We start from the raw sequence: 21,626 nt of genomic DNA, 5'->3' as shown, positions 1-21,626 counted from the left end.
AGTGCCACTAACCCTAAGTGTACAGCTATACACTTGTGTGAGCCACTAACACTAAGTACCATGTGTATTGTGCCTTAGTGCATAAGATAGGAGAAGAAAGAAAGGGGGCACACAGTACGTTGGCTCTCCCCCTTCAACTTGTGTGTGTGGCTATGGTGGTGTGTGTGTGTGTGAGTGTGTGCATGCTTATTCTTCTTCCGTTGTGCTCCTAGCTCCTCCCCTTCATCTAGTATCAGAGCGGTTTCATTCCCAAAATCATTTCCGCACGCGTGCGCACACTTTCAAGAGTGCAAACAGGATTCCGATTTCGCCATTGGCAAGTTCACCTTCCCGAGAGCGTTTCCAGCAGGTGTCCTAGAGTTTTACCCCCCTTTCGGAGCCTTCGAGCCATCAGAAACCCCATTCGAGCTACGGTTTAGGAGCTGAAATTTTCAGCCCTCTTGTGGTAGTTTGTGCTGCAGTGCTTCCATAGCCAGTTACAGGTACCATTGTTGCAGTCTCTTCCATATACAAGAGCCCACGGCTCATTCGGGAGTGTGTAGCCTCTTTCGCAGTGGCCTCATACACACACATAGAGTGGGAGCTTGACAACATTGTCTTCTTCGACTATAGGTACAGATACAGGCTACAAGTTTCAGTGCTTGTGATATTATGGTTCCAGTGGGAGCAGTTGTTTATGCGTACATGCATATGTTGACACTTTTGACAGTGTTTGAGCTCTTTTGAGAGCGGATTGACTCCCCGCAGGGATGTTTAGTTGCAGGCACATGCTTTTGACACTTGTTTGAGCATCTTGACAGACTTGTACGTCTTTGTGGATACTGCCATTGTACGCTTTTGTGGAGCCATATTTTGGCTAATACGGCAGTTCCGACCATTTCTGAGACTTGTTCCGGAAGATAGCCATTTCTGAGACTTGGCTATACTTTTTTGCTGCATAACCTACGTTGTTGAGGGTCAATAGTGTGAGGTTTTCATTGAGTTGGGGTATTCTCAAATGTGGAGATACCTTCGGTGATACAGGTAGCTGGAGCATCCCTTACGAGGCCTCGCCATAGGACATGTATAGAGTGGTATAGGTGCTTTTGCGCCGAGTTGGTGGTCTATGGTCAGTTTGACTATTTATGTGCCTTAGTTGGTCTCTATACAATGTGCTTTTGAGAGGCAATACTCTCCTCTATGGTTTGTGAGTGACATACTTGGTCATTTTGTCTCGTATTTTGGTTGACATAGTCCCAATTACAAAGTAGACTCTGTCGAAATTTTCCCAGAATCTTTTGGTAGTTTTGTCACCATGTCTACTAGCAAAGACCGTGACATTTATGACATAAAGAAGTTTGATGGCACTAATTTTCAGCTTTGGAAGAATCAGATGCAAGATGTGCTTGTCCAAAAGAAACAGAAATTGCCTATTATTCATGCGACATGGACTGAAGAGATGAATTTGACTCAGTTTTAGTGGGAGGAGCTTGATGAGCTATGCATATCTACTATGAGATTGCACCTTGCTCAGTCAGTGTACTTTTCAGTGCTAGAATGTGAATCTGCCTATGCTTTATGGCAAAAGTTATGCAACACTTATGAAAAGGATAGGGCAAGTAATAAGGTTTTCATGATGCGAAAACTGTTTAACCTTCGCATGAAGGAGTCAGCCAGTGTTGCCAGTTATATTAATGACTTTGATTCTCTATTTGCCCAGATTCGTGCACAATGGATCAATATTGATGATGAGATGAAATCAATCTTCTTGCTTAGTTCGTTGCCACCCTCATGGGATATCTTTTGCATATCTGTCAGTAATTCTGCTCCTAATGGTACGCTAGTGTACATTGATGTCACTAGTTCTCTTTCGTCAGAGGAAATGCGCTGCAAGGCTATGGATAGCTCGCATCATGGCGAAGCTCATTATGTGCAAAAGGATGGAAAACAACGTAAAGGTCGTGCTTGGAATCATGAATCCAAGAAAGAGGGAAATAGAGATGCTTCAAAGGGTAGATCAAAGTCTCCTGGTCTTCGTAATGTTCAATGCCATTATTGTGATAAGTTTGGTCACATAAAGAAGGATTGTTATGCTTGGAAGCGTGACAATGGTAAAGGCAAAGGTAAAGACAATGATGATAAAGAGGAGAAACCAAAGAGTTTGGTTAAGATTGAAGAACTGAACATAGTGCAAGATGATTGTGATGCACAAGGGATCAATATGTTGACTGAAAATAATGATGTATTTTATGATGCACAAGAAACTCTATTTTTGCAGAATTCTATGCCAGCAGAGCTACTTGTTAGTAGTGAAGTGTCCCATACATGGATTCTTGATTCGGACGCTTCGTTGCATGTCACACCTCATAGGCATTGGTTTACTACATATGAGGAAACCATTGGCACTGTTATGCTAGGTGACAACTACTCTTATGACATTGTGGGCATAGGTGATATTGCTATGGTTATGGAAAATGGGGTGAGGTTTACCATACATAATGTGCGTCATGTTCCAGCTTTGACACCAAATTTGATTTTGGTTGGACGTCTTGATGACTTGGGTTACAAAGTCGCTTTTCATCAGCAGTCTTGGCGTATTGCAAAAGGTCTTTTAGCCCATGGTTCTAAAGTTGGTACACTTTGTCCTCTTTATGTATCTGACAAGAAGAGTGTTCTTTTTGTAACCGAGCTGCCAACTGTTGCTTTATGGCATAGCCGGTTAGGTCATATGTCAAAGAAGGGAATGGAAACTCTTTCTCGTTTGGGCTACTTACTGTCTTTATCATTTTCTGATTTTCCCTTTTGTGAACACTGTCAATATGGTAAGCAAACACTAGCACATCGTACACAGTCTTTTGACAAAGAAAGAAAGCCCTTAGAGCTTGTGCACAGTGATTTATGTGGGCCTATGCCTTCTAAATCCCATGGTGGTGCTTCTTATTATGTTACATTCATTGACGATGCAACACGACATGTTTGGGTTTACGCCATGAAGTCTAAAGATGAGACTTTTTCTTGTTTCAAAAAGTTCTTATCTAGTGTGGAAACTCAATGTGAACATAAGTTGAAAGCTTTACGCTTAGACAATGGTGATAATGTGTCTCCAAAGAGTTTGCAAACTTCTGTTCCAGTAGGGGAATTAAGCGCGAGTTTACAACTCCTTATACCCCTGCACAAAATGGTATTGCCGAACGAATGAATAGGACCATCCAAGAGAGGATTATGTCTATGCTATCACAGGCTAATTTACCGCAAGCGTTTTGGGCTGAAGCCTTATACACTATTGTGTATTTGATCAATAGATCACCACATGCTTCATTACAGTTTCATGTACCTTTGGAGTTATGGCCAGGACATAAGTTGTCTTATGAAAAACTCCATACATTTGGCTGCGAAGCTTATGCACATGTACCCAAGGAGTTGCGTGGTAAGCTTGACCCTAAGTCCAGGAAATGCATCTTTATTGACTATGGTGTAGATGGTCAATTTGGCTATCGTTTATGGGTTCCGAAAAGTCGATCAGTAATCCGTAGTAGTGATGTTGTCTTCAATGAGACCAAGATGCATAGGCAGCCAACGAAAGAGGTTGAATTCCGAAAAGTGACATTTTCCGATGTATCACCTCCTGCACAGATAGCTCCAGAGTCAATTACTACACAGGCTAGTACAAGCTCTGATCAGCCGAGGAGATCTCAAAGAGTCTCACATCCACCAGAACGGTTTGTTCTAGGCGTGGAATTTGTGTTGCTGATAGATAGTGGTGAGCCTTCTTGTTACAAGGAGGCTATGCTAGCCAATGATAAGGTTCAGTGGGAACATGCTATGAAGAGGGAGCTATCCAGTATTGCAAAGAATAAAACATGGGAACTTGTTCCATTGCCAAAAGGTAGGAAAACTTTGCCTTGTAAATGGGTTTACAAGAAGAAGATTGCATCCAATGTTGAGAATTACAAAGCTCGTTTAGTGGCCAAAGGTTTCAAGCAAGAATATGGTGTAGATTTCCAGGAAATCTTTTCTCCAGTGGTCAAGATGACAACACTAAGAATGTTGCTTGCTTTGGTTGCCACTGATGATATGGAGCTTGATCAAATAGATGTCATTACAGCTTTCTTACATGGTGATCTCGAGGAAGAGATTTATATGCAGCAACCTGAAGGGTTTATGCTCAAGGGCAAGGAACATTTGGTCGGTAAGCTTTTGAAAAGTCTCTATGGCTTGAAGCAATCGTCCAGACAATGGTATCAAAAGTTTGATCCATTTATGCGTTCCCTAGGCTATAAGCGCAATAATGAGAATCCATGTCTTTACGTGAAAAGACAACCAAATGGACAACTTATTATGCTTATCCTTTATGTAGATGACATGTTTATTGCTGGTCATTCTAAGAAGGACATTGTTGACTTGAAAACCAAGCTGAAAAGTCAATTCGACATAAAAGATTTGGGTGAAGCCAATCACATTTTGGGTATGCGCATTACTCGTGATCGTAAGAAGAGGTTGTTGTACCTTTCTCAAAAAGAGTATGTGCACAAGGTTCTTGATCGTTTCAACATGCAGAAGGGGAAGGCCTTGAGTACTCTACTGCCTGCATATTTGAAACTTCGCAAGAACAATTGTCCCAAATCTGCTGAGGAAAAAGCTGCGATGGCTAAAATTCCTTATGCTTCAGCTTGTGGTAGTCTCATGTATGCCATGGTGGCTACAAGACTTGACATTGCACATGCAGTGGGAGTTGTTAGCAGATTTATGTCTAACCCTAGTAAAAAGCATTGGGATGCTGTCAAGTCGATTCTCAGATACTTGAGTGGCACTGCAGATAGACAGTTATGCTATGGTCGTGGAGAGTCATCCATTAAGGGATTTGTAGACAGTGACTATGCAGGCTGTGTTGACAGTCGTAAATCAACAACAGGTTGGATTTACACATTTGTGGGTTCTGCTATTTCTTGGAGATTTTTTCTTCAAGATTGCACATCCATTTCTACCACGGAGGCAAAGTATGTTGCATTGAGTGAATCATGCAAAGAAGCTATTTGGCTTGCTCGCATAGTGAAAGATCTTGGATTGGAGCAGTGTACACCAGTTCTTCATTGTGACACTCAGAGTGCTATTGCCTTGGCTAACAATCCAGTGTTTCATTCTAGAACGAAACACATTGATGTGCGTTATCACTTCAGTCGTGAATGCCTGGCAAATAAGAGCCTTGATTTAGTGAAGATTCCTATGTCAGAAAACACAGCGGATGCACTCACTAAGAGTCTCTCCAGCCATCAGTTTCAGCACTGTCGTGAGTTAATGGGCATTGGATGAAGAGTGGTTCTCTTCCATTCTTATAATCTCCCACATTGGCCATCAAGTGGGAGAATGTTAGGTTTAATGGCCATGTGGCCGACCGCCCATCACTAACTGCCACTAACCCTAAGTGTACAACTATACACTTGTGTGAGCCACTAACACTAAGTACAATGTGTATTGTGCCTTAGTGCATAAGATAAGAGAAGAAAGAAAGGGGACACACAGTACGTTGGCTCTCCCCCTTCAACCTGTGTGTGTGGCTATGGTGGTGTGTGTGTGAGTGTGTGCGTGCGTATTCTTCTTCCGTTGTGCTCCCAGCTCCTCCTTCAATTGTCGAGAGGACTCGGGCGCAAAATGGGCATATTTGTCTCTCGGAAGTTACCACATGCAGTGTATGAAGGAGACTGATTTGGTGAGCGCCTCAACCACTAGTGGGGGGGCGCTAGCTCTGCTCGGATAATGGCACATGGTACTGAAGCCTTGGCTCTAATGAGCCGCGAGATCATAGAGACCAGAGGTTTCTCCATGTCCCCCCATCCATGAGACCAGAGAGAGAGAGAGAGAGAGAGAGAGAGAGAGAGAGAGAGAGAGAGAGAGAGAGAGAGAGAGAGAGAGAGAGGACCCCGATCCCTCCCCACTTGCATTTTCGTGAAAGGAAAGTGTCATAAAAACTAATATCTAGGTTTCCCAAATGATTTTCTCATGTGAAATTGATCATTTAATATGGAAATCCCATCGAGGAACAAGAGCTAACATATTGGTATGTGTTGCTAGACCTATCTTAGCAGTGGATCAAAAGGAGAGAAAATAGGGATCCAAATGGAGATGGTCTGCCAAAGAGCAATGTGCACCTAGTGAAGCTTCAGAAGACCTCAGGTTAACTTCATTAAATCCTCCAAAGGTTTGTGTCAAAGTCTTTAGGCCTAGGACTAGTGGGTGGGAACCATGCCCAACCTTGTGTGTTTAAGGTGCTCCCCAAAAGTTAAACAACTTGTTCACTTGCATGGGGCCATCCCTCCTTGTAGGGGGAGAGCGCGTGCGCGCGCACACACACACACACACACACACACACACACACACACACACACACACACACACACACACACACACACACACACACACACACACAAGGCTTGCTCAAGACACTAGAGGCATAAAGGACACATGTTAAGCATCTAGGTGAGTTGCCCCATTTAAGTTTAAATCCTATTGGATGGTCTATGGCATCGACCAATGAGAATTAAGCTTGAGTAAGTTGAGCTTAAACATTTTAGAAAAGCTTGTCAAAAGAACCAATGAGAAATGAGACCCCCCTAATTCCTATTGGACAGTCTACCAAGGGGTCCAATGAGAATTAAGCAGCTCATAAGCTAGCTTAATTCCTATTGGCTTGTTGATTTAGAGGCCCAATAAGAATTTAGCTTCATTTAAACAATTATCCAAGCTCTCTCTAAAAGGGAAAGAAGGGCACTTGTCACAAGGCTACACACCTTGCTTGTTATCTCTTATTGGCTAAGCCTTGGCATGGACCAATAGGATGCAAGCATGAGTAATTGCAAGAGGGGGATCAACCAAAGTAAGAAGGGGCTCTCATTTTTGGATACTCAAGCGCGCGTACACACACACACACAACTCATGTGTTGAGCAAGAACTCCATTCCTTCTCCAAACTTAAGAAGTAGAGAACCTACACCAACACCTCTTGGCTATGGAATGCAAATCCAAACAAGAGTCAAGCTTCAAAGCATGTTCATCATCCACTCAAATCTCCATTACTATGATAAGCTATGCTCTAAGAGTGATGGTATGTGGGGAGAATGCTTCTTTCTTATATGTTACATCTTCTTCTTCACTTTCCTCACTCCCTGCTAGCCTCTTCACCTTTGAAGTTGTCTGAGGTTTTGAGATTGAAACCGGGGACAAGTTTCTGATATTACAAGTAAGTTTAATTGTTTTTTTGGGCATAATATTGGTGCATGAAACTTTTCATCTTCATTGCATCAACAAGGTCTCAAGGAACACAAAGAATGTATTGTACCAAGTCTCTCTTTATAGGAGAACATATAATACAAAAGCCTTTGGAGGGGGGACCAACTCCAAGTAAATCCGGTCCTCAAATGTTGTTAATTTCTCTAAATCTTTACAAGTATTGTTCATGCCAAGCTAACTAAGTGTCGTGTTTATATTGTTATCTTTAATCAAATACTCCCTCTCTATCTTCATTAGGAACACTATTGTCAATTTTATTCTGCTACAATCAAGGTTATTAGCTTATTTTTGAGGGAGAGAGATAGCATGCGCACATGCCTACCAGCGGTGGCTTCTCCCGGCGAAAAAGCACTCAGAGCCCACCATAGGCCGTCCACGCTCCTGTACTCAGTCATCGTGACTCTCACCGTCGCCATCAAAACTTCACCCCTGTTGCCTTAACGGTCACCTGCGGTAAGAGTCGTTTGCCTAGAGGGAAAATCTTTTATTGGCTGCGAAGATGATAGCGCGACTGAGAGAGTTGACTTTTCGTATCTGCATTGTCATTACGACTGTGGCTGGAGCATGTGCGCATAGTGCCGATGGGTGGTGAAGTTCATGAGTGGATCGGCAAGCCACCGGGACCCTGTGCAGGCTAAGAGAGGAGGCCTCCCCGTGTCTCCGCCTCCAACCGAAAGAGGGGGAAAGAGCATCTCCTCAAGGCATCTTCTACTTTGCCGTGGTGACTGCATACATGCATGTTTCTGAAAATTGGAAAAGTAACGAATCCAGAGGAGAGACCGTTTGCAGCATTAGTTGGGGTATACGACTCGTTGATCTCACAGTAGCAGCTGCTTGTTCGTCCGCAGCTATGGCACAAGAAGTAGCATACGACAACGCAAGGGAAACTTCATGGCTTGTGAGGATGGCACAGTACATCCCTCCTCCTTCTGCCGAGGCTTTCGCCTCCCTTCTCCCTTTTTTCAAGAGGCGCCGCGGCGCTAACTTGCCCGGTACCTGGCTTTCTTCCAAGTCTATGGCCACCGTCACTCTCTCGTCTGCCGCTTCCAATGGCCTCGGCCCCTCCATAGCTCTTATTCTGCAAGGTCGAGTTCATGTATGCTACCTTTCTTAGCCTAATCTGTGCTCTGAGAGAGAGAGAGAGAGAGAGAGAGAGAGAGAGAGAGAGAGAGAGAGAGTACCTCAGCTAGAGATATATGTCGAGGAGTGAGCTCTCTCTTTCGGATGAAACAGTCTGCATTGTCTCTTCAGGAGGAACATCTTTTGTCCAATTTGGCATTTACGTGGCCCAGATTTCGAGATGAGAATGAAGAAACTGCCAGTCCTGGCAGAGTCATTCTGGCAAGCTACAAAATTTTTTGCACAAACGAGGTAAATATTTGAGGTTGTAAATGCATTTGTGTAAAGAAAACGTGATTGTTTTACTTTACTTTGTATTATGCATTTGGTATGTGTAAATAAGCAGCTGAAAATTTTGAGGGAGTAATACACAGCCTATGATTGCCTTTAGTTCCTGTAATGCTTTCAAGTTTCCCGTGACAAAGTTAACAAAAACCAGCACTTTATATTGATTTCTTTCTGAAGCAGTGTGATTATCTTACCGCATGCCTTCAAGGTGAGTTCTCTAGCGAGTGCATTGCGCTCTGTGGCATACTGAACTATGAGCGAATTTTTGAAATGTTGATTTTTGCAAATTCTATCTTAAACTAGGCTGCTGTTTTTATGCAGCTGTAATTGTAAAAGAGGCACCCGTTTATCATTTTAACAAAGGCAGTTGAGAATTGTTGGTGCCATGCTTAAAGTTGACTTTTTCTTGGGGCAGAAACACAAGTTTGCGATGCAGTTTGAGACAGTTCTGCAAGCTGAGTGGTTCTTCGAAACAGTTAAGGTTCGGAGAAAACGATGGCAATTTTTGGCTTTGCTAGTGTCTTGCTCTTCAACTGCAAGCTGTGATGGACTGTACTTGATTGTTGTCGTTCCCTTACAGCAACTGATTGATAGTCATAACGGAGCATTAGAAGGCTCTTGTAATGTTGATAATTCACCGATAAATGTCAGACAGCATGCTGATAACTGTGGATGCTACCCTCTGGGCACAGAAACTGCTCTTTCTGGTCCGGGTGCAAGCTCAGTAATCTCACATGAAGCATTGAGGTCTCTCTTGTCTGCAGCTTTATTCAGCTCTTCAGGTTGCCCTTTAGTGTCAATTTCCATGTCAAATTCAAAACTGAAAAAGTTAAATCTGCAGAATAAAAAGCACAACCTTGCCTAAGGAGGTTTTTCCACTCTCCGAGCTGTCTGTAAATGCTAGCAGCTTGAGCGAAAGGAATCTACCTGTCGTTCTGCCACCACGGTTTCCATCTTTCCAATTGCACCAACAGCAGCTCCAGGCTTGTAATGGCAGTTTTCAACAAGGAGGTACCCGAATTTACCCGTGTCAAAGCTTGGGACATGTCCAGTGTTCGGGGGGGTAGCAGTAGTCATAAACCACAGTCAAAAAGTGACTTTCAAAGTTCAGAAAGTGCCTAATATTTAGAGCAGTTTTGGTATAAGAGCATTGATGTGAGAAAACTGCGGGGTAATGCAGAAGACTTTTTTTGACATACAGGAGAAAATTCTGCTGAGTTTGCAGTAGATTTACAGAATGAGAAGTTATTAAAGGAGAAGCTCGCGGTATTTTGTTTGTCTAGCGTGACTAGTGTTTATGATTATATTTATTATTGATTACAATATAACTTGACTTTTGTGGTTTTGGTTGCAGATCTGTTTTCTAGATCCAGAATTTCAGGGTAAGTTCAGAAAATGCTAAAACTTAACCAGAAGTATTTTGAGCCTTGAAGGCAGGTTCAGAAGCATTAGTACCTTTATCTTGAAGCTCTACTAAGACATAATAGAGAAGGTAGTCAATCAGGGTCCAATTTAGAATAGAGGCGCAGCTGTTGCATTCATCTGCAGGATACCTCATTTCGGCTTTAAAATTCCCATCTTGTAGGCCAGCTTTGCATCTGTGGGATGTTCAGTGTTCACTTTTTCTTTTAGTTGCATGTGCTGTGCTCAACCAAACTTGACCTGAAAGGAATAACTAATGCTTGTGTGGTTACTGCAGATTTTGTAAGTAGGGTTGAGAGGATTTGGCATAGCATGGAAGAAGAATTGGCAACCCAATCTTCATGAATTATCTCCTAAGACAACTCAATCGGGCTGGGATGCACCACCTCACGGTTGTAATTTCAAGTTGTAGAGCTCTCTCAAAAAAAAATTGGGAGAGTGTTTTTTTCAAGACTTGTGACGGAGGACTTGCTGCCCCACCGGCCACAACATGCCCGACTGTTGACTTGTTCCAATTATTAGCGTGGATGCATTTTTGCTGAGAGAGTAGTATTGTTAGGTGATTGGCATCTGTTATTCGTTTTTTAAAGGATTTGGGTTTTGGGTATTGGGATCAATAGAAAAGCTCAAGAAAAATTTATTACTACTGACGGAACCAAACATAATGAAAGGCAAATCTGTGGACAGACAAATTCTTGAAATTGAAGGTTAAACAAACTCTTCGATGTTGGTAATCAATGCACTGTCTGAAAATCTAAGTAATTGGGTTCTCACAGAAACAAATCCTGACAGTTATGCTAAGAAATCGAACCTAAGACTACGAAAAAACAAAACATGAATATCGCCCAGGCAGCTATTGAACCATAGGGAGAGAAGAAAAGAAGCATTTTAGTACAGGAGAGCGTCCAATCAATACACGACCAACGAAACTGTTGCAAAGTACTTAAGGAAGCAAGGTTTAGCTCTACTTGAAAGGTAAGGAAAGGTCCTCAATTGACCTTTCCCCCGTAATTTGGGCGAGTGGCCACGGGGAGCGCAAATTATGAGAAAGGTCAATTGAGGAGCTTTCCCTCCCGTCAAGCGTCCAGGGAAGGGGGCCAACGAGGTCGCGAAGAATCCGTCTCTGAGTGGTGAGATCGCGGTTAAGGTGCCTAAGTGGCAAGGTCGCATGGTTTATTTTTCGGATGTTGATGTGTCAAATGTGGGTTCAATTTCTTCATGCTAATGTGTTAAGCAATACGGTCTCAGATTTTAATGTATTGATTTTGTGCGTGCTGATTTGGCTAGTTTTGATTTGCTTTGGGTGTCAGTAATTCTGCATGCTGAGCTGTCAAAGATCCAAGGGTTCACTAAGGTCATTACTGTCAGTAAAGGACAGTCGATGTACAATGTAGATTGATTGTCCCCTGACCATGGACCTTACCGGAGAGGGAAAGAGAAAGAGAACGGGAAGGTTAACATTTTATGCTACGTTGGTGTTGTACAAACATGCACACATTACATTTTCTTTGGCATTGCTTTATGTAGTTGGTAGAGAGTTCACCACTTAGAATCACTACTTGAGAGTCATCTCCAGGTCAAATGCTAGTGCATCCAATAGCTATCGCCCTAACAGTGAGATCATCCCTAACGATTGTGTATAGCACACATTGAATATTTAAAAACCATTGGTACATAAACTTTTAGCTAGAAGTTTATGTAGAAAGATGTGAATATTTAGCAATAAAAAGGCACTCCATTGGTGTTGTTTTGATAGGAAAGGACGTAGAGACTTCTTTCATGAGGCCTACCTACTTTGCCAGTCGAGTGATGACAATGATAGAGAAAGATTATATGTAGAGCATATGGTGATGGCCCTCATGTTTGGTTGTGGGAAATTTGGGCCTCATTTGGTGCCAAAGAAGTTTGTGAAAGTGTAGAGGAGACTTTACTTTTGTTTGCAACATATGGATATATTGGCATCAATATGTCTCCAAGAATTTGAGTACAAGGTGTATGTAGAAAGCTCAACTCAAGCTAGCTTAGCTAGAACGTTGACACACATGTACTGTGGGAAGAAGCCTAAAGTTCAAACCACCTAATGAAAATCCGAGGAAGGAAACGGTAAAGCTAAGATGGATTCACTCACTCTACTCCAATGGGGCCTACAAAAGAAAGCTAGATAAAGCGCGAGTTGGCATCTTGACTTTTGATGAGAAGGGTGAAAATAAATATGGTAAAGGGTTGTTGCTAAAAGATGGTTTCTCTAACAATGAAGTGAAATATAATGTCTTAACCCTAGGGCTTGAGTGGTGCATAAAATTAGGGATTAAGTGTTTAAATATTCATGGGGGTGCTCTTCTACTTATGTCGAAGTAGATAAAACGCACTTGGGCCTACATAAACTAGGAGTAATTGGGCAATGAAGGATAAAATAAAAAAAAATTGAGGATGTTTGGCAACATCATGTGCTTAGGAATGTGAACCAATAGCCCGGTGCATATTGGCAATGAATAGCTATACCTTATCAATACCCTAGTTGCCTTCTTGTGTTCTTCGGGATCTTCTTCTCTTCTTTCTGTAAACTATGTGTGTCATCCTCGAGTCATGGAATGGACTCCTTATCCTTAAGAACAATGACTATTTGGTTAAAGTCCTTGTCTTTAAATGCTTTCAGCAACACTGTAAGTTTGTCATCTTCTTCATCGATGCACTCGATTAGGGCAATTGGGTGAAAACAAATCTCAACCTATTGACAAGGACAGAAACATCTTTTCCTCTCTACAATATCAATCCAAAGAGTGCACTCCAATTAGGGCAATTGGTAAAAACAAATCTCAACCTATTGACAAGTATAGACACATCTTTTCCTGTCTATACAACGTCAAGCCAAAGAAAGTCACTTTCAAAGAAATCTTAGAGTTCTTGGCTTTGGTCCCAAAGGGCCTCTCCATCTTTTTCCATTGTATTGACATAATCTATGTGATGAAAAAAGTTATCGTCCATAGCACTGAGGATGATTCCAAGTACTTGTTCATCCCTTGAAATGGAGGTTGGTCAACCCTAGTTTGGATGGTCTCATGTGTCTCCATGAGTTTAAAAACACCCCAAAGATTTTTCTTCATGAGGTACCCCTTTGTGCTTGAGCTATCAAGTTGAAATCCAAAGCCTTTGAAATTCTAGATACCTTCCTTACCCATTAGTGATGCCCAGAGTGATTGAAGAGGGGTCTTATCCTTTGAGAGGGGGGCAATGTCTACCACTTTTGAAAGTTAAATAGTGCAAAATCATCATACATATAGATAGATGTATACATGTCAAAAAGTAAGGAATGAGACACATTAGTAGATTCCATACTAAAGGGCTCAAAGCCAAGTGAATAAAGGCCCTTGTTCAATCCATATTTTCCTTCTTCACATAACAAGCCTGTAGTTTCCACAAACGACCAAAAGTGTAGGATTCAACACAGGTAGCACAAAGCTTCAATGGACGAGATCTTTAAGGAGGATATAGATGTGCAAGTAATTATCAAAGGGCTTAGGCTAATATGTAGCATGTTGGGAGAATGGGAGCATATAGTGCTTGTTGGGTTCAAGCCCATTGGTACCCGTGGGAACACTCTTGTAGCATGCACACATACTCCACTTCTTTTTAGAAGTTTGCATGCAAGTTAGTGATCACTCTTATATAAGCTTTCAATCAATCAAATATAGCATTTTTTTTTTTCTCTCTCTCTCTCTCTCTCTCTCTCTCTCTCTCTCTCTCTCTCTCTCTCTCTCTCGTTTTTTTTTCCCTTTTTTGTTGCACGCCCTTTCCCTCGCCATGTCTCCTCATAGGAAGACGCCACCTTAGTTCGCAGACCTAACAAGAAAAATCAGAGCCTCTAAGTCTTATACTCAAAAAGCTCCATGGGAGCAGTCGCTTGTAGAGGAGACACGGCTTCGTCCACCTGCACAAAATTGGTCATATCCAACATCAAAATGGTCATCTTGGTATCCTGATGAAAATACGACACATAAGTTGTTGCTAGTTTGCTTTCTGCAGACCATCCCTAAGCAAAAGGAGACATGGCATAGGTTACACATCTCTACAAAGAAATCGTCCTCGTTATTTTTATTTTTTTCACACTTGTTAGAAATTGGCCCCCTATTTTGAGCATTGGCCTTATTCAAGAAGGTATTCATACTATGCCGATGCGCAAAGCAGAGGCATACAAACATTAGGAAGAGGATGGGGTGTAGGAGGGCCTCTTTATTTGCCATGAGCTTATGGAGGTGATTAACATTTTGACTAATAGGTGTAGGCCATGTGTGCAAGAATGGTGGGTGTGGAAGAGACGTGTAAGAGTAGTCAAAGGATGCACTTTCCCCCCAAAAAAGGAGATGGAAAATTTTATGATTTTTGGCCTTCCATAACTCCCACTATGATCTCCGATTTGAGTGGAGATCATAGATCTGCAATCTATGTGTCAAGCTCTTTCCACAGATATGCTACATGATATGCTTTTACCTGTTAGATTTTAAGTTTCATTTTGGGAGGAAACTTTGAATTCAAATAAACTAGCCATTTTGCCTGTTTGAATTCAAAAGTTTTCCTTTGATTACTTTCTTGATACTAAAGGTTTGACTTCCTTAAACTGTGAAATAAAGAGGCCCTCCTAGACTCCATTCTCTTCCTAATGGCAGCAAGTAAAATATAGATGCATGTTCTTACTCCAAAAATAGTGAGGCAAATTGGCGATGCATTACGAGCCGATTTATACTTTCTTCGTAAGCTTATCTCACTAGAGATGGGCAGAATACTTGTTGAAGGAATTGGAGAAGTTCCTTGGGGGGTTGACCATTCATAATGTGTGTTCGCGGGGTATTAAAAACCCCTCTTTTAACATGTCTGAATGAATAAAATGACCCGTTATTTTAGGAATTTTGTCCAAAATTAAATATAAAATGTCATAAAATCTAATATCTAACCAACCATGATTTTCTCATACTAAACTGATCATGACCTTAGGGTTAGCTTCATTGAAGACCTCCAATAGTTAGTGTAAAAGTCCTTTGACCTTAGGTAAGCTAGGACTGAGCTTGAGGTGGGAACCCGGCCCAAGCTTAAGGGTGCTTGAAGTGCTTGATGACTAAGATGCTCGAGGTGCTTGAGGTTCTTGATGACTGAGATGCTTGAGGTGCTTGATATTTGAGATGCTTGAGGTGCTTGTCATGATTGAGATGCTAGGGTTGTACTTCAAGTAGGAACCCGGCCCAAGATTGAGGGGCTTAAGGGCCAAGCTTGTGGTGGGAACCGGGTTCAAAGTTGAGTGGCTTGAGGTCTGCAAAAGTCAACACTAATCCCTATAAGGAGGGGGTGAGCCCTACAGGCGGGGGGATGAGAGAGAACACCCACACACTCACTCAAGGCAAGCTTGGTACAAAGAAAGCAAAAGGGACACTTGTCAAGTTCCTCCTCATGTTGCCCTCATGGTGTGCCTAAAGCCTATTGGTTGGCCACCCAAGGGGTCCAATGATAATTTAGAAGATTTAATTACTTATTTTTACATTTATCAAGTCCTCTCTCTCAAAGGGGAAAGGGAGACACTTGTCCCAAGGCTACCCTTGTTACTTGATTTACCTCATGCTTGTGGTTGGCTAGGCCTCGAGGGGTCCAATGAGCTTCAAGCATGAGCTACAAGGGGGGGTCGACCAAGGAAGCTAGGGACATGCTTGGGGGGTATCCCACACACACACACACACCCTCATTGTGTGAAGTGCAAAGTGCAAGAGGTCCCTCTCCTTCTCCAAGCAAGTAGAGAGGTTGAGAGCCTACTCCAACGCTCTTGGCAATGGAATGCAAATCCAACCAAGAGCCATGATTCAATGCTTAAGCTTGCCATCTTCTCCACCTTCATTACTATGCTATTATGTATGCTAGCAAGAAGAGTGATGATAAGTGAGGAACTAGTTCTTTCTCCTATGGAATATTTCTTCTTCCTCTTCCCTACTCTAATTCCTTGCTAGCTCTCTCCACCTTCAAAGGTGTTTGAGGTCGTGGGACTGAGGCTTGGGATAGTTAAATCTTTCCACAAAGTTTATGTTAAGCTCGTGATACATGAAGCTTTCCATATTCAATGCATCACCTAGGTCACAAGGAAAACAAGGATTGTATTGTAACAAGTCTCTCTTGATTGGAGAAATCATAGTACAAATTTCTATTGGAGGGGGGACCGGATCCACATAAATCCGGTCCTCAACTGTTTTCATGTCCTCTAAATTCTCTCTCTTGCAAAAGTATTGTTCATGTCAAGTTAACTAAATGCTATTTTTATGTTGCTACCATCAATTATGTTCACCCGCTATGCTCACAAAGGAATTTCACAAAAGTACTCTCTCTAATTTCCGCTACTCTTAAGTTAATAGGCCAATTTCATTACATTGTTATAAGAGCATTTGGTTTCTCTTTTCTTGCTTAAGAAGAGAGGTCCTTAAGTAGCCTATAAATGGTTGATTTTGTTAATTATATTAGGGTAAGTGGAACTGGGATCTATTATCAGTTTTTCTAAGCCTACTATGTGGGATATGGTGCACACCTCGGGAGCTTTGGACTTAATAATGGAGTCTTTTTAGACTTGCCTACGGCTTGACAATTATTGAGCCATAAGAAGTCGGAAAGGAGTTAGCCCTCGATAACTCTGCTATGTTAGACCTACTCCACTACTCTCTATAATTAACCACTTCGAGCCATGGGTGTAGATACTTAAGAGCCGATTAGGAAAGGCTAAGAGGAGTGGCAACTAAGGTTTTGAATTGCCAAAGCATACACTAAGTACATACACAAATTTTGTTAACATGGGTGACAATAACCAAGAGAGTAGAATGAACATTGATAGCTTTGATTTTGCACATGAATGTGCTAATGAAGATGCTCCCATGTTTGTGAATTATCTCGTAACTAGGTTGCAGCAAGCTATGGGCAACCCTGCTTTGCAAGCCAAAGTTACTCAACAACTTCGTGATTATGGGATGTCCCTTCCTCTCCAAGAGGAGAGAGATCTTAGGAGGCCTCTTGAAGAGACCCCCAAAAGAAGACTCTCTTCCATATGAGAGGAGGAATCCAAAGAGCAAGAAAGCAATGAAACTTTAAGTTGCCTCGAAGTTGTGGCTTTACGAAGACGGCGGTCTAGACGATTTCCAACTCCTCCCAATAGGAAAAGATCAACACATAGTCCTTCTCCTCGTCACTCTAAAAGGGAAGAGAGGAAACAAAGGAAGAAAAGGGCGAGAAAGAGGCCATCTTCTTCTTCTCCTTCTTCTTCACCCTCCTCCTCTTCCGATGAAAGTTATGGTTATTCTCCTAGAGAATACAAGAGGGGAGGAAATCGCAAATCCTACCCTGCATGGTGAAGGTCACAAAAGCTAAAGAAGTTCAAAGAGGGAGGAAAGAGTATCTCTTTTCGCACCTATGATGGCACCTTTGGTGCTACCAACAAAGTGTTGGCCTTCATCCAACAATTTGATGCGGCCTTTGGAGACAACGGCTTCACATAGTCCTCCAAGATGCACCATGTAGCTATGCACTTCCAAAAATCAGCTTGTCAATGGTGGGCTAGCCTTTGTGGCAACGGTGAAGCCCCAAAGACATGAAAAAATCTACTAGTTTCCATCATGAAGTAATTCCTTGCAAGCGATGCAAAGGACAAAGTGCTTACTGAATGGCACAGCTTGAAGCTTCTCTCTCATGAGTCTATCCACAAATATGTAGGCAAGTTTTTGGGATTTACATCTCAAGGCTACTGTCTTCCAAAGATAGACTTTGCCAAGCAAAAGCAACAATTCTATGTGGAATTACCTAGAGAGATGGCCGAATACGTCAACTCTCAATGGCCTGGTTCTATCACCGAAGTAATCCACACACAATGGTTGTTGCACGCATTAATGTTCAACAAGGGGCTAGACGGAATGTCAAGCCCATGGAAAACCAAGACAAAAATGATGCAAAGGGGAAAATCGATGCCCAAAATTCTTCCCAAGACACTTCCAACAACAACAACAACAACAATCAGTCCAAGGAGAAGGGAGTTTACAAAGGCAAAAAAAACTCTCTCCTGAGGATCTTGAAGCTTTTTGCAAGGACCATAAGTGTTTCAAGTGTGGGGAGAAAGGACATGGCTATTATTCTTGCCCCAAGAAGAATGCTCGCAATGAGACTCCTAGGGCTTCCACCATCGAATCTCCAAAATAGGATGCTCATTGCAAAGGATCATCACTTTTCTATGCTTGGGGAAAGGTTACAGAGCATGATTCCTTCATCTTGTTTGATCCTGTCTCTACTCACAACTTCATATCAATGGAGTTGGCCACCAAGTTGGGCATTCAAGCTTTTGAGATGTGAGATATTGTAACGGCGGCTGACACAAATTTCAAGGGACATCAAGCCTCTGTTACTCCCTTGATTGGGAAGTTGAGGCTTCATGTCCAAAGCTATGTCGACAAAGAAGACTTTTTCATCTCTCCTCTCTAACATGAGGATGCTATCCTAGGGGCGCCATGGTTTGATCGCATGGCTGCCAATATGAAGTTATTTGAAAGGAGAATCTATTTCACCTACAGGGGAAAGAACATGTATATAGATTCTAGTGAGCGTGGTCACACTATTCCACTTGTAAATCCTCCTGCTTTTGATAAATCAATGAAGAGCTCAGTTTCTGCGTACATGATTTTTGTCAAAGAGTCTCTAAAAGATCCTAACGTTTCTTCAAATGTAAATTATAGAAACCAAGAAGAGTTAGACTTGTCTAATTTTCTAAAAGGATTCCAAGATGTGTTCATTGATGATATCCCTATGGACTTACCTCCAAAATGAGGAGATGATGACCATCGAATTGAGCTCCTTCTAGGAATCTCACCGCCTAACAAGCCTACTTATTGAGTCTCTCAAGCTCAACAAGAGGAGATCATGAGGCAAGTACATGAATTGGTAGACAAAGGGATGGCCAGGCCTAGTTCCTCTCCCTTTTGTTCTCCAGTCTTTTTAGTGCAAAAGAAAGATGGTACATACCGTATGTGTGTGCTATCGAGCACTAACCATATCACTATCAAAAACAGATTTTCCGTGCCTCGGGTAGAAGATCTATTTGATAAGCTACAAGGCTCTACCTACTTCAGTAGGATTGACCTTAAAAGTGGCTATCATCAAATAAGGATAGTGGATGAAGATATCCTAAAGACCGTGTTTCGCAGAATGTTTGGTCTTAATATCTAGTCATGCCTTCTGGCTTGACTAATGCACCAACTATGTTCAATCATCTAATGGAGAAAATTTTTAGACCCTATCGCAAATTCACTAGAGTGTTCTTTGATGATATCATCATCTACTCCAAGTGTTTGGAGAAACATAAGCAACGTCTCCAAGTGATTTTTCAAGCATTGAGGGAGAACAAGCTTTTTCTCAACCAAAAGAAAAGTGAATTTTTCCTCCAAGAGATTCAATACCTAGGTCATCTTATCTATCAAGATGGTATCCGTATGGATCCACCGAAGTTACAGGTCATAAAAGCATGGCCCAATCCAAGGAATCTACATGAGCTACGAAGCTTTATTGCTGGTATGTGGGCATACTATAGACGCGTCATAGCAAAATTCTCTCAAATAGCAGGACCACTTGTAACATTTAATGGCCTACTAACTTGTGTGTAGAGAAAAATACATGAACATAGTGAGCATTTCATTAGAATAGATTCCTAATGAGCATAACAAGAGTGCTGGGGTGGAAAGAGAAACAAAAAGCATAACACCTATTTAGATAGGCATGAACAATACTTCAAAAGAGAGAGAAATTAAGCTATTGACAATAGTTGAGGACCGGATTTACATGGAGCCGGTCCCTCCTCCAAAAGGTTTTGTATTATAGGTTTCTCCCATCAAGAGAGACATTTTATAATACAATTCTTTGTGTTCCTTCAATACTAGCTAGTGCAATGAAGATGGAAGCTTCAAGCACTAAGCAAAACACTTATAAAAGACAACATCAATTCCCTCACGGTCTCAGACCTAAGACCTCACACACCTTTGAAGATGGTGAGAGCTAGCGGGGTATGAGAGTAGATTGAGAGGAAGGAGGAGTAGTCTTACGAAAAAGATGTACATATCCTCACATAATCACTCCTATTAGAATAGAATAGCTTAGTAATTAGCATGGTAGAGGAGATGAGAATGCATTGAAGCTTGGCTCTTGGTTGAATTTGCATCACAAAGCCGGTGTAGGCCTCCCTTCTCACAAACTTGGAGTAGGTGATAAGCTTTCCATTAAATCTTGGAAGGAGAGAGAGAGTCTTCTTGCTCCACACATGAGATTGTGTGAGTGTGTGTGTGATAATAACTTGACAAATTCAGCCCCCTCTCTCTCTTCGTCGACCCCTCTTGCATTTTTAGTCATGTTGACACCCCATTGGACCTCTCCCAGCTTAGCCAATGAAATTTAAGCAGCATAAGTGATAGCCTTCTGACATGTGTCCCCTTTCCCCTTTTGTGAGAGCTTTAGGTAATTAATTAATGCAACTAAACTCTCATTGGACCCCTTTGTCTCGTGGCCAATAGGAATCAGGCAAGCCATTGGGCTACTGAATGCTCATTGGACCCTTTGGGAGACTGTCCGATAGTCTTCTAGAGAGCTTAATTCTTATTGGTTCTTTTATTAAGTGTTTTTAAATTTATTAAACTAGATTTACTCTAGCCTAATTCTCATTGGTCCACCTCCATGGCCATCCAATAGGATTTGAGTGCACCTTGAGGGCATCTGGGCTAGGGAGCTGACATATGTCCCTCATTCCCTTTGTGTAAAGGAAGATTGTGTGTGTGTGTGTGTGTGTGTGTGTGTGTGTGTGTTTCTCTCATTCCCTACTTCCAGGGCTAGCCCCTCCTATCTAGGAACCTTTGAAGACTTTTTGTACACACACAAGAATCCAATTTTCCTAAGCTTTGACCTTTGGACACAACCTTTGAATTTTGGAACCATAGCATTTTGGAAGTCTTAATGGGCTGAACCTTAGGGTATTTAAAGCCTATTGTTGCACATTGCTCTTTTGCAAATGGCCCCCCCTTTAGATCCCTACTGTGGCCGGTCTGCCACCTTAACCAATATTCTAGCTTTTTCTACCTTGGCACTTCCCCATATTAAATGATCAGTTTAACATGAGAAAATCATTTAGGAGAATTAGATATTAGTTATTATGACATTACCTCTCTCTTGAAATCATAGTCGTCCTTGACTATGGGGTAGAGAAGATAAAGCTTATTCATTAGTCCTTTTTCTAGCGGGTAGAGGATCCCTATGTTACCCTAAGACATCGTTCCAGAATGGATGACTAATCCACTTGGCACTTGAGAGCCTAAGCTGCCGCAAGCATGTCTGCACATTAGTCCTATCAATGTTCCATAGTAGAGTGACAAGCTCTTCTTGGTGTTTGGGAGACGTCGTCTCCGCAAACTTAATCTAACCATGCATACTACTTCACATTTGTGCACAATAAAGAAAAAGAGAGTCTTATAAGACAAAAACTTTGTTCATTTT

At 41.9% G+C, this 21,626-nt stretch overlaps 1 protein-coding gene across 2 annotated transcripts; it reads left to right on the top strand.

Annotated features, from left to right (window-relative positions):
• The first annotated feature begins 7,834 nt into the window (after positions 1-7,834).
• On the top strand, positions 7,835-10,662 carry LOC147461872 (poor homologous synapsis 1). Of its 2 annotated transcripts, XM_086502025.1 has the most exons (8): positions 7,851-8,358; positions 8,514-8,633; positions 9,085-9,150; positions 9,250-9,416; positions 9,511-9,680; positions 9,871-9,935; positions 10,024-10,051; positions 10,369-10,662. In XM_086502025.1, exons 1-8 carry the CDS (start codon positions 7,996-7,998, stop codon positions 10,434-10,436), a joined length of 1,047 nt encoding a protein of 348 aa, XP_086358151.1. In that variant the 5' UTR covers positions 7,851-7,995; the 3' UTR covers positions 10,437-10,662. The 2 variants fall into 2 exon arrangements, with proteins under 2 accessions (XP_086358145.1, XP_086358151.1); XM_086502019.1 differs by having other exon boundaries at positions 7,835-8,358; positions 9,085-9,416.
• The last annotated feature ends 10,964 nt before the right edge of the window (positions 10,663-21,626 follow it).

The sequence above is a fragment of the Adiantum capillus-veneris genome, chromosome 3, assembly GCF_014529385.1.
Source record: "Adiantum capillus-veneris isolate H3 chromosome 3, ASM1452938v2, whole genome shotgun sequence".
In the NCBI taxonomy this organism is placed as follows: Eukaryota; Viridiplantae; Streptophyta; class Polypodiopsida; order Polypodiales; family Pteridaceae; genus Adiantum; species Adiantum capillus-veneris.
This window is presented reverse-complemented; position numbering and strand designations above follow the sequence as displayed.

What these genes read in the sequence shown, in the direction of transcription:
- LOC147461872 (XM_086502019.1), top strand. Translation starts at nt 7,996, where the DNA reads ATGCATGTTTCTGAAAATTGGAAAAGTAACGAATCCAGAGGAGAGACC. An exon ending in TATTAAAGGAGAAGCTCGCG is followed by an intron (nt 9,936 to 10,023) that starts GTATTTTGTTTG and finishes TTTTGGTTGCAG; the next exon opens with ATCTGTTTTCTAGATCCAGA. An exon ending in TCTAGATCCAGAATTTCAGG is followed by an intron (nt 10,052 to 10,368) that starts GTAAGTTCAGAA and finishes TGGTTACTGCAG; the next exon opens with ATTTTGTAAGTAGGGTTGAG.